Source organism: Sorghum bicolor, chromosome 4 (assembly GCF_000003195.3).
Source record: "Sorghum bicolor cultivar BTx623 chromosome 4, Sorghum_bicolor_NCBIv3, whole genome shotgun sequence".
Classification (NCBI taxonomy): domain Eukaryota; kingdom Viridiplantae; phylum Streptophyta; class Magnoliopsida; order Poales; family Poaceae; genus Sorghum; species Sorghum bicolor.
Genome location: NC_012873.2, coordinates 2901225 through 2919080, shown reverse-complemented (window position 1 = coordinate 2919080; position 17856 = coordinate 2901225). Strand labels below are relative to the sequence as shown.

General features: G+C 39.6%; 3 protein-coding genes across 3 annotated transcripts; all 3 read right to left on the bottom strand.

The window, feature by feature from the left end:
* LOC110434364 (benzoate O-methyltransferase-like) lies at positions 529-3806 on the bottom strand. The gene is made up of 4 exons (XM_021458245.1): positions 3653-3806; positions 2840-3247; positions 1203-1475; positions 529-1114 (listed from the first exon to the last, which is right to left on the bottom strand). Exons 1-4 carry the CDS (start codon positions 3719-3721, stop codon positions 755-757), a joined length of 1110 nt encoding a protein of 369 aa, XP_021313920.1. The 5' UTR covers positions 3722-3806; the 3' UTR covers positions 529-754.
* On the bottom strand, positions 6840-10187 carry LOC8062818 (benzoate O-methyltransferase). Its single transcript, XM_021458197.1, has 4 exons — positions 10023-10187; positions 9215-9622; positions 7521-7793; positions 6840-7421 (listed from the first exon to the last, which is right to left on the bottom strand). The coding sequence occupies exons 1-4, from the start codon at positions 10071-10073 to the stop codon at positions 7062-7064; spliced, it is 1092 nt and encodes a 363-aa protein (XP_021313872.1). The 5' UTR covers positions 10074-10187; the 3' UTR covers positions 6840-7061.
* On the bottom strand, positions 15897-17519 carry LOC8069948. The gene is made up of 3 exons (XM_002451470.2): positions 16834-17519; positions 16579-16623; positions 15897-16462 (listed from the first exon to the last, which is right to left on the bottom strand). The coding sequence occupies exons 1-3, from the start codon at positions 17202-17204 to the stop codon at positions 16405-16407; spliced, it is 474 nt and encodes a 157-aa protein (XP_002451515.1). The 5' UTR covers positions 17205-17519; the 3' UTR covers positions 15897-16404.

Genomic DNA, 17856 nt, shown 5'->3' with positions numbered 1-17856 from the left:
TACGCCTCCCACTCCCAGACCCCGGCCTGTCGAGCATGTGCAAGTCTGCTTGGCCAACACACCCGACCGCGTTTGACGGCTGTCTGTCAGGTGTCTTCGTTGAGGAGGTCAAGGCCTTGTTTAGTTTCTAAAAAAATTTAGAAAAAGTTTAAAATTTTTCGTCACATCGAATCTTGCGACACATATATGAAGTATTAAATATAGATAAAAATAATAACTAATTGTATAGTTTACATGTAATTCGCGAGATGAATCTTTTGAGTCTAGCTAGTCTATGATTGGACAATATTTGTCAAATACAAACGAAAGTGCTAATATTCTTATTTTGCAATTTTTTTTGGAAGTAAACAAGGCCCAAAAACAAATGCGAAGCGGCACGATGCTGAAGGGGTGGGGCCAGGGGAGCTGTGCCGGCGGGATTGGGGACGCAACATATATACGCTGAGAGGACAAGGTCTACATATAATACTATCATATTAAGTATAATCATATACTCTATGTATACTTATATATATAATATATATATACTGTCCCAAATGGTCTAGTATGATCATATACTTTATACAAATATACTTCATTGGCCATATACGACCTATCATAAGATATACACATTGGAGTGACTACACAAAGTAGGAGTAGACATGTATGCATGCATGTACAGACACAGAGAGACACATGCACAAATACAAACATACATAATATTCTTTGGCATTTGAGTAAAAGAATTGAGAAACAACACACATATAGATCTATATTATTCTTTCTTCAAGGACATGGCGATGACGGTGAACTTGGTCTTCTCCTTTTCAAGGTGCTCACCAACGAGGCACTTGAACTCGGCAAACCATGCATCGAGTATGGTTTCTCCAAAATGGTGAACAATTAAATATTTTAGTACGGACATGATGAACTTAGCAATATTCATGCTACTGCGGGTATTATCCTCAACATCATCACCTTCTAAATCATCAAAAGGGTCCCAGTTCATCTCAAATTGTTTAATTAGATCCATGTTGAATAAATGACTTTGCATGACTAGTTCCTTCACTTCTCCAACCGACGGCCCATAGATTGGTAGATTGAAAGATTCTAGCTTTTCCTTCTCCACAATGCCCTATCATGATCAGAATTCATTTAAATTCATGACTCCACAAAGTGAAAACAAGTAAAAATACAACAATAATTTACAAATATACAAGTACCTTCAAAACAAGAGACTGTAACGATCTTGCAACCAATGCAAAAAGTTGATTGAGATCACCATTATATACATCCTCATTCTTCCTCCCAAGAAATATAAGGACCATTTGCCCTCCATGCACAAGTTCTTCATGACGCAGCTGTAGGAAGAGGGAGAAGTCCTTGTAGAACAACTTTTGGAATTGTTTGACCACAAAAGGTGTTGTGGTCTTCGTAATGTAAATGTTGTTTTTATTTAGATAAGTTTTTCTCCATGCCTCTAGTCCCTCAGGTTCCTACATAGATATCATTTCAGAACATTATGATAGACATGTTAAGAGAACTGCAAGAAGATAGATACATTATGGAAGATGTGTAAATAACTAAGGGGGTTCCTATGGTACTCCCAAGTGCGTTGACCAAAATGTTGATTACTATTATTACCTCCACAGAGGTAGTAGAATAAATATGTAATTTTAGGAAGTAGACAAAATAGTAGGCAAAATATCTTGTATTTGAATATATTAGCTCTAATGTGACAGATAACAACCGATCATATACATAATTAGATCTATTGATGTAAGGTTCCATACTTGATTGTTTGAACATGTAATTTTTAGTAGACTGAACGTGACATTATAATAAACTTTTTATTTTTAAACTCTATTTTGTATAGTAATTACAAAACTATACCTTGTATGCACTAAATAAACAAAATATACAATGTCTTCTCGTGATTGAACGACTTCCAAAAAAATTTCTTCTGGAAAAAGACTTACACTTGTAATACAATTTTATCTTAACAAAAAAAAATAAGACTTTTTATAAGTCATTCTATACCTATTTTAGTTTATGGTTAACTTGTTTGGCCTCAACAATGTTTCTTACAAGTCCAGAAAGACATCCAAATTCATGGTTCAAGAAGTATTTTGCCATTTAACTTTTTAGCATACATGCTCGAGTAAAATTTGTTTTTTCTTAACAAAACACATGGTGGAAATTAGGCTCTACTTTGAAATTACTAGACACGTATTACAAATTTTGAGCTTGTTTCTAATGCTTTATATTTAGTTTCAAAAATAAAATCTAATTTTGAGCTTGTTGCTAATTTTTGAACCATGCGTTTAGATGATTTTTCCTAGTTCTTTTTTTTTTGGGGGGGGGGGAGGGCAGGAGATTTGGTGGTAAATAGCTTAAACAAAAACTCAAAAATAGAATTGTAGTTAGAATTTCAATTGTAAATCTGTAAAAGCTACGATGCCAGATATAAATAAAATTGGTCATACTGGATTTTAAGCATCTATGGAAAGGATGGGATAAGACACGCTTGTTTAGAAAATGCATTTAGATGTATTTTTTTTTTGTAAAATGTATTGTTAACAAAAATAAAGATTACCTGATAGATCAATACGGTGTTGTTTCTTGCCTTCCGCGGAAAGAGAAACATGTACAGTAAGCAAATAAATCGTTGGCTAGTTTTCCTCCCCCTCCCCCTCCCCCTCTTTATGCTAATTGTTTTAATTATATAATTATTCCTTGTACCAAAAAAAAAATCAACATGATATATTTGAGCTCTTACCTTCTCGGAGATAACTGGAGTATCATAGCAAAATCCTTGTTAAAATTGATAAATAACTAATTTAATCAATGTTCCAAATACCTGGGAGCGCCAGTGAAGGCAGTATGAAGAGTGGAATAGATGGACACTTTCACGAGGAAAAAGCCTTTTGTAATAGGATTCTGGTAACCCCATAATATAATATAAAGGTGGTAGATGTTCCCTTTCACCTGTTGTATTTGGCCTTTTGAACTTCTCAATTGACCGAAATAGTTCATTAAAGTCATTACCGGGAAGGTCATTCAAGAAGAATTGAAGTTCCATGCAATCATCTCCAGTAGATTTACATTTTTCAACAATGATGTTTATGACACTAGATATGAAGAGCATTGTGTTTGGCCCTGAAGAGCATCCTAGGTCAGCAATGATCATAGTTTTGGGGAGAAGAGTTGTGTACACTTCTTTTATGGCATTCTCAATCATTGGCCTCGTCTCAAGAAAAAAAATTTCCTAATAAAAACCACAAAAGAAGAAAAAATCATAGGGTGATATGTAGGTCTCCTAATTGTAAGAAGAACAACGAAACCAACTTGATACTATTTGCAGTAAGTTATTGAATAAGGTTAATGGGTGGTACTTAATTGGCATAGATAATCATACCAGATCAGTATAATTTGACAATATAAGAAGGATAGAACAATTGCAAACAAAGACATGGACTTAACTAATGTTCTATATGCTTTAAAAAATGACTACTTTTATATATGTTTCAAGTCCGTAGATGACAATAAACTATTGTTTGCAATGGTTAAAAATATCTATAGCCAGTACCAACGTATCATTACTTATAAACTTGGTGCAAGCAACATGAAACATAGTTGTATCCTAGGAAAAGGGTTGGGATAGAATAATCACTTGACGCCTAGAATTTTTGGAGTAGCTCCATTCTCCTTCCCCTTCAGTCATATGAAAATCTGTATTCATTTCTATGAGGAGCTTGGGATTATATGCACGCCCTATCTTGCTTCAGTAGCATTGTCGAATTAGTTGTCCCAGTATCATCTCTACCAGGTCCAATTTATACTACTCTAAGGATCATTACATGATGCTGAAGCCCTTTTGTCAAATGATCTTATCTGAAAAAGAAATTAATAGATGCCATGCTTACCTTCGTTCTGACGTTTTTATGCTTAATTGACAAGCAACAGTGCAGAACCTTATCCAACCCCCACCTTCGTAGCCATCAATTCACTGTATCCTGTTCAAAAAAAATCAATTCACTGTATCCTGTTCAAAAAAAAAAATCTATTCGTTGTATCCCATGCATCAATCAAACCCTCAAATATTTGGTCAATAAAGATGAAACGTCTCAGTATATGAACCATTGTTGGCCGGCACACCTCTCCTCTCATCGAATAAAGCTATGAAGATTCTGAATACTAGGGCCTTGTTTACTTCCACCCAAAATTCAAAAACTTTTCAATATTTTCCGTCACATCGAATCTTTAGATACATACATGAAGTATTAAATATAAACAAAAATAAAAACTAATTACACAGTTTGCTTGAAATTTACGAGACGAATCTTTTAAGCCTAGTTAGTCCATAATTAGACAATAATTACCATAAACAAACGAAAGTGTTACAGTGTCCCGAAAAAATTTCGGGAAGGAACTAAACAAGGCCTAGCTGTTAATTCCTGTAAACATAGCGGTGGAGTTTCTTTTAATGAATATTTCCTTAGCCCCAAAATAAGTCCCAATGCCTCGTTTTAAGAAGTTAAACAGTCTTAACTTTGACTCAATATGTATAAAAAAATACTAATATTTATGATTTCAAATAAACATCATTAGGTAATTACATCATACATTTTCATAGTACCTAGTCAAAGTTAACATTTGTTGACTCCACTAAATGTGAGATGGAGACTCATTTTGGGGCGGAGGGATACATAATTAACATGGTAATGGAGTTGATCTAACATTTTTAAAAGAGTTCTCATTTATTCCAAGTTCTCATTTAGGTTTCGGTACTTTCAAATTGCACATTCAACTCTCTAAACTTCTCCTGAGATCTCATCTAAGTCCTCCTATTTTCAAATTGCGACCTCTAAACTTGTCCTAGTTCTTATTATACATGAGCAAATTGAGTTCGGCCCACGGGCCTGGCCTGAGCTTGATGGGTTTTGGACCGCCCATGAACCTTACTGGACAGGGCCTGGGTACAAATCTTGCTGCTTAGAAAAAATTTTCTTGGCCCGAACCCAGCCTAAAATACTATTTTATAGTGTAAACACGTGGGCGGCTTGCCCAAGCTGGGCCTGGCCTGAGCCTAACCCGAAAATACTAGGCCCGACTTGCCCAATGGGACGGTAATGGACGGGATTTTTTTGCCTAAAATAACTAGGCCTTTTCTTGGTCCGGTCCAAACCCGTTCCCGCAAAATGCTCAGATGTAGTTCTTATCCTAGCCCTAGTACTTTCAAAATAAATACTCAGCTCTCTAAACTTGTATTACTATGCCATCCCGATCCATCCCCTCCTCCCACAACATTGCATGTGCTCACGGCCCACCACACTGGTGCAACGACATCACGCTACGCCGCATTCATCCACCCACAATAGGGTAGCGCGTGGAGGCCAGGATGTGCAAGAGAACTTAGGAAGGATGTGCAGACCTAGCTTCCTATGACTTTGCTACACCACTTGGCCGCCATTGTTGTCCTTGCCTTACTACATGTCATAGACGAGACAAGACTTTGCTACTCTGGCCCTCCTCAATTACACTTGACTCGTCCTGCCCCACCTCACCATGGCACTAGCCCTCGCCTCGCGGCTGTGATATTCAACACCACCACTGCATTCCATCCCCATCTTGAGAGTGGATGTGCGGCACCCGCTGAGGATTTGGCTTTGGATTGCCAATTAGCTCGTGATTCATCAAGTGGGTGTATCGCCACAACAAGGACGTAACTTGGTGGCAACCAAGTGAACCTTGGTAAAAAAACACCATGTCAACATTGTCTACTCTTCTCGGTGGTTTGCATTCGCCTTACACAAGCTTATATTTACATTCTATATACTTATGCTTGTGTAGTTGCTCTTGCAACTAGTCTTGCTTGTGTAGCTTGATAGTTACCTTCTTGCTTGTGTAGCTAGAAGTAGTTCCCTTACATGGCTAATTTAGTTTGTGTAATCTTGTTAGTCACATTGCTTAGTTTGTGTAGCTAAGTAAGTTGCACTCTCTAATTTTGCATTGGTTGCCTTGTTATTGAACATTGCTAGTGAGTAAGGAGCCTTGTGTTTTTGCTCACTAGTTGTATAGGAGCTCCCCGGTTACAAAGTACTAGTAGCATAGGTTTGTGTGACATTGCTCCTAAAATTTGTTAGGTGAGCTCTTGCTAAGGTAGCACCTTGTTTGCTTGTTTAGGATATTTTACAAGGTGCTAGAAAACTTAGATAGAGGGGTGTAGTCTTGGCTAAACCGATAGTTTTAATTTCGCATTTGTTTCGATTAGCCGGCACGATAAATTTTAGAAATGACTATTCAACCCTTAGTTCGTCATCTTGACTCTTCAACCGGTAGGGTGTGGGGCGGTGCCGCTGAGGTTAGGGACGAAGCATATGCCGAGCGGACAAGATCTGAGCAGATTGGAATCAATTGAGTCGAAAAAAAACATGCATGGGTGTAGTGTAGGGAGTGGCAATACCGCTCCGAAGCCAGGTTGCTTGGCGCTCACCGAAAAAATTTAGGCCAGGCCTGGAGCCTGAACCTGAGGGCTGTGACTGGTAGTCTAACTATGAGGGTGTTGGAATATTATTTACTGCTCCCTCTGTCCTAAATTATAAGTTACTCTAACTTTATTGGAGGGTCAAATTATCTCAAGTTTAGCTAAATTTATATAATAAAATAGAAATATTTATGACACCATATAAACATTATTAGATTTTTTTTAATATCATAAATCTTTACAATTCTCTCTATAATTTTGGTCAAACTTAAGATGATTCTAAAAAAATAGAATGACTTATAATTTGGGGTTGAGGGAGTACCTAGATACTAGTAATACTATATATATTAATACCATTATTATAGTATATAAATAAATATAACAATATACTCTGTGTATACTTTCATATATGGCATACATACTATCCCAAATGGTCTATAGTATATATTGCATGTACATACACTTCATTGGCTCATATACACCCTGAATCTTGAGATACACATATAGGAGTAGCTACACACATGTCTATATATTATATAATTCTTTGGTATTTGAGTAAAAGAAATTTGAGAAACAACACCCACATCGATCTATATTATTCTTTCTTCAAGGACATGACGATGATGGTGAACTTGGTCTTCTCCTTTTCAAGGTGCTCAGCAACAAGGCTCTTGAACTCGGTAAACCATGCGTCAATTATGGTTTCTCCGAAATGGCGAACAATTAAAGACTTTAGTGCAGGTCTTATAAACTTAGCAATGTTCATGCTACTGCAGGCATTATCTTCAACATCATCACCTTCTGAATCATCAAAAGGATCCCAGTTCGTCTCAAATTGTTTGATTAGATTCATGTTAAATAAATGGCTTTGCATGACTAGTTCTTTCACTTCTCCAACTGATGGCCCGTAGACTGGTAGATTGAAAGATTGTAGCTTTTCCTTGTCCACAAGGCCCTGTTATGATCAGAATTTTTTAACTTCATGTCTTCCTTCACAACGTGAAATGAAAATAAGTAAAAATACAACAATGCAGTAATTTACATATACAACTACCTTCAAAACAAGAGACTTTAATGCTATTGCAACCAATGCAAAAAGTTTATTAAGATCACCATTGTATACATCCTCATCCTTTCTCCCATTAAATATAAGAACCATTTGCCCTCCATGCACAAGTTCTTCGTGACGCAACTTTAGGAAGAGGGAGAAGTCCTTATAGAACAGCTTCTGGAATTGTTTCACCACAAAAGGTGTTGTGGTCTTTGTAATGTAAATGTTGTCTTCATTTAGATAAGTTTTTCTCCACGACTCTAGTCCCTCAAGTTCCTACATAGATATCATTTGAGAACATATTATATTAGACATATAAAGAGAACAACAAAAAGATTGATACTCTATGGAAGATATGTACATAATTAAGGGGGTTGCTATAATATTCCCAAGTAACTTTGAACCGTTGATTTAAATGTTGTAAATATATATTTATATATTTTTATGTTAGGAAGTAGACAAATGTGGTTGAAAATGATCGACCACATACATAATTAGATCTATTAATAGATGTAAGGTCCCATACATGATTGTTTGAACATGTAATTTTTAGTTGATTGAACGTGACATTATTTTCGAATTCACTCTGTGTGGTAATTACAAAAGTATACCTTGTATGCCCCGAATAAACAAAACATACAATAATGTGGCTTCTCATGATTGAGCTACTTTCTATATCATTCTTATGGAGAAAAAGACTTATGGTAAAGTCGTGCACTTGTAATATAATTTTAACTCAATAAAAGAAAATTTTTTATATATAAATCATTCTATAGCTGTTTTGAGTTTGTGGTTAACTTGTTTGGCCTAAAAATGTTTCTTAGGAGTCCAAAAAACTATCCAAATTCATGGTTCGGGAAGTACTTAAAAAAACAAGATCCAACTTAGGAGGAACTAGGTGGTTTAGGCACCCAAATTCAGTCTAAGAGAGGACTTAGAACTTGGGTGGTTGGGTGCATGACCACACCTCCCACTCAACCAGTATGTTGAGCTAGGCTCACTTCCTCTTCACAAAGTATTTTGTCATATAATTTTTTAGCATACATGCTTGAGTAAAACTCGATTTTTCTTAACAAACACGTGCTAAAAATTAGGCTCTATTTTGGAATTAATAAACACGTGTGATAAAATTTGGGCTTGTTTCCAATGGTTTAAATTTATTTTCAAAATAAAACCTAGTTTTGAGATGGCCATTTATTAAGGAAACTTGGATTTCACTTGACCACATATGACAAAATACTAATTTTTGAACCATGCATAGATGATTTTTCCCGTTTTTTTCTTTTTTGGGAGCAGGTGGGGGGATTTGAGTCTAAATAGCTTAAATGAAAACTCAAATATAGAATTATAATAGGAAGTATTTCAAATTTAAATCTGTAAAACCTATGATATCAGTATGTAAATCTCAAACTATATATCACAAAACTAAAGATTAAGGGGGTACAATAGGTACTTCGTTTCTACTTGCCTTCTATGCTAGAGAGATATGTAAGGAGGTAAATTGCTGGCTCGAGTTAGATAGTTTTCTCTTTTTTTGTATGCTAATTATTTAAATTACATAATTATTATGTCTACCAAATAAATCAAGGGTTGTGATTTCTTTGAGATCTTACTTTCTCATAAGTAACTGGAGTACCCGTAGGAAAAACTCTTTCTTAGCATTGATAAATAGCCAATTTAATTAGTGATCTAAATACCTGGGAGCGCCAATGAAGACCGTATGAAGAGTGGAATATGTGGACACTTTCACGGGGAAAAAGCCTGTTATAATAGGATTCTGGTAACCCTTGAATATAATAAAAAGGTGGTAGATGTGCCCTTTCACCCGTTATATTTGGCCTTCTGAACTTCTCAATTAACCGAAATAGTTCGTTAAAGTCGTTGCCGGGAAGGTCATTCAAGAAGAATTGAAGTTCCACGGAATCATCCCTACTAGATTTACAGTGTTCAACAATGGTGCTTATAACACTGGACATGAAGAGCAATGTGTTTGGCCCCGCAGCGCATGCTAGGTCGCCAATGATCATAGTTTTGGGGAGAAGAGTTGTGTACACTTCTTTTATGGCATTCTCAACCACTGGCTTGGTCTCACGAAAATATATTTCCTAATAAAATCCAAAAAGAAGAAGAAATCATTAGGTGATATATGGGCCTCCCATCCTTGTAAGAAGAACACTAAAACCAAATTGATATTTGCAGTAAGTTATTAGATAAGGCCAATGGATGGTACTTAACTGGCATCAAGAATCACACCAGATTAATATGATTTGATAGTATCAAAGGGATAGCAACAATCACAAATGAAACATGGAGTTAACTAATGTTCTATATGCTTTAAGAAAAAGACTAATTTTATATATGCTTTAAGCAATGATATAATGGTTAAAACTAACAATACCAACATATATATCATTAATTGCTTACAAACTTGGTGCATATGCAACATGAGAAATGCATGTTTCATAAAATATAGCTGTATCATAGGAAAAGGGATAGAATAATCACTGGACGCCTAGAATTCTTGGAGTAGCTCCATTCTCCTTCCCCATCAGCCATATGAAAATCATATCTTATATTAATTTCTATGAGGGGTTCCCAGGAGTATATTGACTTGCTTCACTAGCAGTATCAAATTAGTTGTCCGTGAGCTTGGGATTATACCATCTCTGTGAGGTACAATTTATAGTGCTCTAGGTAGTAGGTAGTAGCCTAGTAGGGGACCTTTACATGATGAAGACGTTTCGTCAATGATCTTAAATGGAAAAAAAAAATCGACAGACGCAAAGAAAAAATAAGGTAGCATGCCAGAAAAGGATGGGGGGAATATATATATAGACGCAAAGGAAAAATAATTAAGGTAGCATGACAAAACTAGATGTCATGCTGACCTTCGTTCTGACGATTCTTCGCACTCGACAAGCAAGCAAGCTAGTACATCCTTCTATCTATCCCACGAGCACCCATCCATCATATCAAACCCTGACAAATATGTGGACACTAAAGATGACAGGCTCTCAGGATTGGAGGATATTTGCAAATCTTTACCGTGGTTCTTTACTGGGAACAACTCAAAAACAAATTGGCTCCCTCCCTTCCACATACCTGGGCCTTCCAATGGGAACCACAAAACCTCGCTTCGAGGATCTCACACCAGTGATGGATCGAGTTGAACGTAGACTTTCAGCCTGCTCTCCTTGCTGTCGTATTCAGGACGTTTTGGAGATGATCAAGTCCGCATCACACTGATCACCACCTATATGCATCGTGTGTGATTAAGCTTCCCAAAGGAGTAATTGATAACATCGATCGGGCTAGAAAACAGTGCCTTTGGCCAGGCAATTCAAATCAGCAAAGAGGAGGTAACCTCGTGGCCTGGCCAGTAGTTACTACCCCTAAAGATAAAGGTGGGATTAGGCCTTGTTTAGATCCAAAAAGTTTTTGAATTTTGACACTGTAGCACTTTCATTTTTATTTGACAAACATTGTCTAATTATAAAGTAACTAGGCTTAAAAGATTCGTCTCGCGATTTACAGGCAAACTGTGCAATTAGTTTTTATTTTCATCTATATTTAATACTTCATGCACGTGCCGTAAGATTAGATGTGACAGGGAATCTTGAAAAGTTTTTGGTTTTGGGGGTGAACTAGCATACTCAATCTCGGTCTCCAAAAAGATGCACTGCTTCTTCTCAAGCATCTTGACAAGTTCTACAACAAAAGAGACATTCCCTGGGTATAACTCATATGGTGGAAATATTATCAAGACAAGGTTCTACATGCAACTAGAGAGGTTGGATCTTTCTGTGGAAAGACATCATCAGACTAATAAAGCAATCTTTTCCGAGGGATAGCTCGTTGTACCATTGGGGATGGATCCACTGTCCTATTCTGGGATGATCCCTGGACACACCACCTGCTATCTCTTCAGTACCTGAGGCTACTCTCCTTCTCCATGGATACTAGGATTTCAGTCAAGGATGGGATGAACACTGAAGATCTTGAAGACCTCTTTCACCTGCCGTTGTCTCCGAGGCCTTCACTGAATTAGAACATCTTCAGGAACACTTGAACAGCTTACCAATACCTGAATCAGAGGATGATGTTTGGAACTACATCTGGGACAATGGCAACTATTCCTCTCGACGACTGTACAAGCTGGCATTCACCCAGCCTTCAGATGGATCTGGGAGGCCAAGTGCACCCCCAGAATAAAATTCTTTCCCTGGCTGGTATTAGTAGATAGACTGAATAATAAAGACATGCTCAGAAGATGACACTGTAACATCCAAGATGATGATCTATGCGTCATTTGTTCTCATGGTTTACTAGAAGACCTGGAACACTTATTCTTCTCCTGCACCTTTGCTAGAAGATGCTGGCAAGCCATGAACGTACAGTGGGATGAACAGCTTGGCTTACTCCCTGGTCTGGCACAAGCAAGAGCTAATTCAGGCCTGCCGTTCTTCATCGAGATGGTAATGATAGCTTCATGGGAAATCTGGAAGGTGAGGAATAAAAAGATCTTCCACGGCAAGAACCCCAGTTCTAGTATTTGACTTGCAAATTTTCAAAAATCAATGTAATCTTCAGTCTCTTAGATTTAAAGGAGAGACCCGTGGTCTTCCTTTTGTGCGTGGCTAGATGCATTCAGTAAATCCCCTTTTGTTAATATTTTATAAAAGTTTGAGCCACCGTGAGGATCTTCCCTACAGTCTTTTCAGTCAAAAAAACTCAAAACAGGGTCGTTCCAAAAAAAAAAAAGGGTCAGTATATGAACGTTTGTTGGCCGGCACACTTCACCAAATACTAACTCTATAAGATTTCTGAATACTAGTAATTTAGGTAACAATTAAATTCCTTAAACTTGGTGGTGGAGTTTTTTTTAAAAAAAAATGAATAATAACATGGTAGTATCTTTTAGACAATGGAACAAAATTCCCGCTTCTACACAGCGTAATAACAACAGGGTAGAAGGTAGAGAGTTGATTAAAAAAAACGTTCTTATTAATTGTTAAATAATACCAAATTGATTAACAATCTTATTAATCGATAAATTGATTGATTTGCACTACCCAACAAGACCTTAAATTTCTCATCAATGGCCATCCCTCTCGTTGAGAGTTATAGATACCGGCACACTGCACACCTCATCATATCCTCTCATCAAAGATAAGCATTGCAGGACCCAAAAAAAACAACAAAAGTAGATATACTTCCCGATCAAAACACAGTGAAGTGAAAACACAGTAGTTTTTTCGTTTGTATTTGACAAATATTGTCCAATCATGGAGTAACTAGTCTCAAAAGATTCGTCTCGTCAATTTCGACCAAACTGTGTAATTAGTTTTTATTTTTATCTATATTTAATACTTCATGCATGTGTCTAAAGATTCGATGTGACGGAAAATCTGAAAAATTTTGCAAAATTTTTTGGAACTAAACAAGGCGTGAAAGTGTAGAAAGATCGAAAACCAAAACTGCACGCCGCTAGTCCCCGGTGGCCGTCCGTCAGCCTCTCGTGTGCTGCTGTGCTGCAATAATGCGACCTTGTTAGATCCAAATTTTTTTGATTTTGACAATATAGCACTTTTATTTTTATTTGACAAACGTTTTTATTTGACAAACATTGTTCAATTATAAAGTAATTAGGTTTAAAAGATTCGTCTCGCGATTTATAGATAAGTTGTGTAATTAGTTTTTATTTTCATTTATATTTAATGCTTCATGCAAGTGTCGCAAGATTTGATCTGACAGAAAATTTTAAAAAAATTTAGTTTTTGGGTGAACTAAACAAGGCCTCGGTGGTGCTACTGCTGTACGTGCATGAAGAACACGCCGCCGTCGATCTCGGCTGCCACAGCATCGTTGCCTCGCCGCCGGCCGACGCGCGTTGCTTGCATCCATTCCATGTCAAATTTGCTCTTGGTCCACTATTGGTTTGCGACCTGACCTGGTGCCACAACTTGACAATGCTCCAGTCTCCTCTTTCTCCAACGCCAGCGGCTACTGGAAACTAGGCCAATTAATTATGGGATCCACTGAGTAAAGGCCCAGTAATGGGACTTGGGCCGTGACCTTACACGTTGGGATGGTCAATTACGGGCCCAAACTGCTCAATAAACCAAACACGCAAGCAAGAGCAATGCATTTGCGCTGCGCTAAGCCATGCTTAATCTTCAATTTAGTCCCACCTCGACAGCTTTGAGCGAGTTGAGGCACAAGAAGGGTAGAAAATGAGACCCACGGCAATGATGCAACTCATACCTTTCTCGGCCTTTTGGCTAAGATCAAGTGTAGTATCTGTTCTTATCAGTTTAATATCTGATATGTGGACCATGTGTTCACTTTGATGTTAAATTAATTTTTTGTGGGGGGAGGAACCACCGCAATGGCTTGCCATTGGGTCTCTCAAGCGTTGCCTAGCCGTTGCACTGCTGGTTAGGCTTGGCGCACCCCAGCCAAATCATAATGAAAATTTATTTGTCCAAGAAATGTATAAGAACATCCCAAAAAAATTTGATTTTTAGAGCCATTCTAAGAATCAAAACATCTATGATGGCATCAATATATTTGCATCACCTTGTAGTATTGATTTGTGTTATATAAATATTGATGCTATTTTATGAAGTCGGTTTAATTAAAATTAGCTTGGTCTAGGACAACATTAGAAATTGATTTAGTTTAGCACGGATGGATTACATTTTTTATGGATGGCCTTCGTTCGTGGATCCTCACCAATAAAACAGATTTGTTATTTTTTACAACTATTTTTTTTACAACAAAAAATTCCTATTTGTAGACCTGTGACATGAAACCGAAAGGCTAAGGTTTAGATGGGCTTTGTACCAATAAAGAAGATGTGTTGGGCCTTTGTCATGGAAGCCACAATGCGGCATTTGGATTGGGCTTTGGGTATATTCACAGGTCACGTACACTGCTAAAATGTTGCGCTAGTCTGAACTTCTCTCCGGCCAGAGCAAACATGTTCCTCCATGATTCAAAGCACACTGGACTCTTTTGCTACTTGTTTTTTCTTACTCCTGTGTAGGGACATCGTGAGTCTACTCAAGAAACACCCTTTACGAAATATTCATTTAGCCGAAAAGGCGTGACAGAAAGTATGGTTTATTGATTTATTATAGAGAAAAAACACTGTTGAATGGCAGATAGATTCGGCTAATAAACTCAAACGAACGTGGCTTCTGGTTGTTTTCAATTTCTCTAAAAAAACGGAGGGTCCATTTTTAGAAAACTATTCTTTCCGTTGCAAATTGCAAGATCATTATGACTTATATATATATATATATATAACTAGGTTAATGCCCGTAATTTAAAACGAAGGAAGAAAAATACTGATTTCACATCAAGCATTGTAGATTCACCCTACCTTTACAACATCTTGGTCCTTTCAAAAAAAAAATACTCAGACAACACACCTCTCAAGTTTCTCATTTCCTGTTCTTCATCACTTGAGAAGATGATGGTGGCATCTTGGTATTGTAGTGACACTACTCCATTTGACCATTCACCATAATGAGTAAGGAGTTATTTGATGTGATGATCATAAATGCCATGGACAACGTCAACCGCATTCCATCCCCTCAGATGACCACCACCGGCAGACACCTCATGCACTTCACCGAGCAAGTCACAAATAAGGCGAGACAGTTGCCTCTCCCCGGAGCTACTCGGAGATGGTACAGCCCACGGTGAACATGCACTGCCTATAATCCCTCGTAGGAGTAGGCGGACAGCGGCGCGGAGTATGTCGTATATTTTGGCGTCCAAACTAGGTGAGCACCATGTCTTGAAGCGCTTGGGACTAACCAACGGATGTCATCTCCGTCCGCATCGGCCATCGAGGCGTACGACGGAATCTACAGCGGTGACCCCGACAACATGCAAGCGCTTCGCGAGTTGTTTTCACCGAGCGGCGATGTGCGTGCCTGCAGCCGCCGCTGCTTGGCTGCTGGGCTTAGGCCTCCTAACCGACGCCACTGATTAGTGTCCAATGTAACACCATAGACTGTAGTACATTAGGGTGGAGCTGAGCGTCCATATACAACTCTCCTGACCCTTAGGGTGCCGCTAAGACATGTTGTATTAAAAATTTTCTTCTAACTTAATAGAAAGATGTGCAAACCTTTTGTGTGATGGAGAAAAAAAATCTATCTAGAAAAAGAGGGTGTTATTGATAGATGAAGCTAAATATAAACTATCCTTCATCTAGAAAAAAGAAAAGAGGATGTTGATTGCTGTAGTATGGTAATGATAACCACTTAAAAACAGTCTACATGTGCGTTGCAAGGCCAACCCCATTCGCATCTCCATATGTTACATAGCTGCTTAGTACTCCTCCAGTAAATAAAAAATAAAAACTATTTGAAAAAAATATATTATTGGTCTAAACCTGAAAAATTACAAGCATATATACATTTTGTTTAGTTTAGAAACATGGAGGGAAAAAATAGCATATGTGGATTTATATTGAAAATACTTACATTATCTCCTAAAATTGAAGGCTTCTACTAAGAACACATTCTACAAGAAACTACTCCTAAACATGGAGTAGTAGAGTACGTAGTGATCAAATATACGCTTGGAAGACCATGCAAAGTCAAATGTGTGAGTTTTCTTTTGACCGGATGGACCGATGATGGAGAGTAGTACTTAATTAGTACTACTAGCTAAGCTAGCTCCTTTCAATTTAGACAGGGGAAACAAAAACTCTGCCTCACATGCCATGTCCATGCTGCGTGAGCTGGACAATTCGAAGCTGAGCATGACCCGGCCGGCCTGAGTCTCCATTTCCGGCATAGCTGAGGACTGAGGTCCGCACACCATGGAATGCAAGAGAGCTTGCCTTCTTGTTGTGTTCACTATACTTTCACTGGTCATCTTCGCCGTCTTTGAGTAGATTGCAGATGTCCGAGCACTCCACCAAGCTATTACAAATTAAAGACATGCAGTATTGGACACTAGTAATCAAGACAATTCACTCGCCAATAATGGATTCAAAAAGGGGCCAATTTGAGTTGGTGCGTGTGTTGTTACCACTTACCAGTACTGCCGGCTTCGGAAGGTGTCCTTGAACACCACCAATGGTCTGCACGAATCCATCCATGGATCGATGCCAACGGCAAACGAGAGAGAATTAGTTAGGAGTACGTCGCAGTTGAGTTCATCGTCAAAGAAGAGATCGATCGATCAGACAGTACAGTCGTACGCGTTTAATCAATCAATCATCGTCAAGAAAAGATGAGCAAACAACGGAGCGACCGACGACGGTGGGTCATCGGAGCACACCATGCGTTACCTCCGGATGTTGAAGGGCCCGGCGACGCCCGGCGCGCCGTAGCCGCCGAGGACGCAGGTGCTGACGCACTTGGACGTGCACCGCGCCGCGCGGTCCGACTTGGGGTGCCGGATCCTGTTCGCCTCGCCCTGCCGCCCGCCGCCGTCCTCGCCGGACAGCGTCGGCGGGAGGTTGCACAGCGGCTCCGACGCCGGCCCTGGCCCTGGCCCCGGCGACGACGACACCGCGAGCGCCGCCGCCAGCGCCACCACCGCCGGCGCCCGCAGCATCCTCAGCACGGCGGCGCCGGGCCTCCTGCTACTACGCCTGCTGCTGGCCTGGACCGCCACGGCGCCGGCGGCCGGCTTCGTTGGCGGCCCCGCCGGCCGCATCGGTCGGTGCGGCGGTGCCTAGCTACCTAGCGCCGGCTGCTGCCGAGGCCGAGGCGTGCATGGCGGGCGTACCGTGCGCTGCGTAACGGTCAGCGAGGCGAGGGAGCGAGAGCAGAGGGCAAAGGAGGCCACTGGTAGAGGTAGAATTTTGGGTGGCGTATTGGCGTGGGCTTGGCGCCGGACGTTCCGGCGGTGGAGAGGGGAGGAAGCCGATCGACAGCCTCAGGACAGGAGCCGGGCGCTGACGTGGCCTCTGCACAGCCAACAAACTGATGTGCTCCTACTCCTCTTCATTCCAATCTCCATGCTGATGAGCTGATGTATGTATCCGTGTGTTTGGTTGGAGAGCGGGGCGAGCCGGGTCGGAGCGAACCCATTCCTGTGGCTGTTTGGTTGGAGGATGAGAGAGTTGGGTTGGCTCCAGGGTGGAATATTCCTCTCAGATGCGGGTTGGACTCGTCCGTCAAAATCTGGCGGACGGAGCCGCTCCAGCCGGGTTGGCTCCCACCAAACACTAAATTCCTTCAACCAAACACTGAACAGAGCCGCTCTGTCCCCAATTCTTCAACCAAACACTAAAATGGGTTGGCTCCGTCCCCAAAATCAGAAATGCAACCAAACACTGGGCGGGTTGGCTCCGTCCCCAAAAACT

Excerpts from the sequence above, each read along its gene's own strand:
- LOC110434364 (XM_021458245.1), bottom strand. The coding sequence starts at position 3,721 with ATGAATACAGATTTTCATATGACTGAAGGGGAAGGAGAATGGAGCTAC. Across the intron at positions 1,476-2,839 it reads GCCTTCACTGGCGCTCCCAG|GAACCTGAGGGACTAGAGGC; the intron begins GTATTTGGAACA and ends ATATCTATGTAG. Across the intron at positions 1,115-1,202 it reads TACAGTCTCTTGTTTTGAAG|GGCATTGTGGAGAAGGAAAA; the intron begins GTACTTGTATAT and ends TGATCATGATAG.
- LOC8062818 (XM_021458197.1), bottom strand. The coding sequence starts at position 10,073 with ATGGCTGATGGGGAAGGAGAATGGAGCTACTCCAAGAATTCTAGGCGT. Across the intron at positions 9,623-10,022 it reads CCAAGAATTCTAGGCGTCCA|GAAATATATTTTCGTGAGAC; the intron begins GTGATTATTCTA and ends GGATTTTATTAG. Across the intron at positions 7,794-9,214 it reads GTCTTCATTGGCGCTCCCAG|GAACTTGAGGGACTAGAGTC; the intron begins GTATTTAGATCA and ends ATATCTATGTAG.
- LOC8069948 (XM_002451470.2), bottom strand. The coding sequence starts at position 17,204 with ATGCGGCCGGCGGGGCCGCCAACGAAGCCGGCCGCCGGCGCCGTGGCG. Across the intron at positions 16,624-16,833 it reads GGGCCCTTCAACATCCGGAG|ACCATTGGTGGTGTTCAAGG; the intron begins GTAACGCATGGT and ends GGATTCGTGCAG. Across the intron at positions 16,463-16,578 it reads TTCCGAAGCCGGCAGTACTG|CTTGGTGGAGTGCTCGGACA; the intron begins GTAAGTGGTAAC and ends AATTTGTAATAG.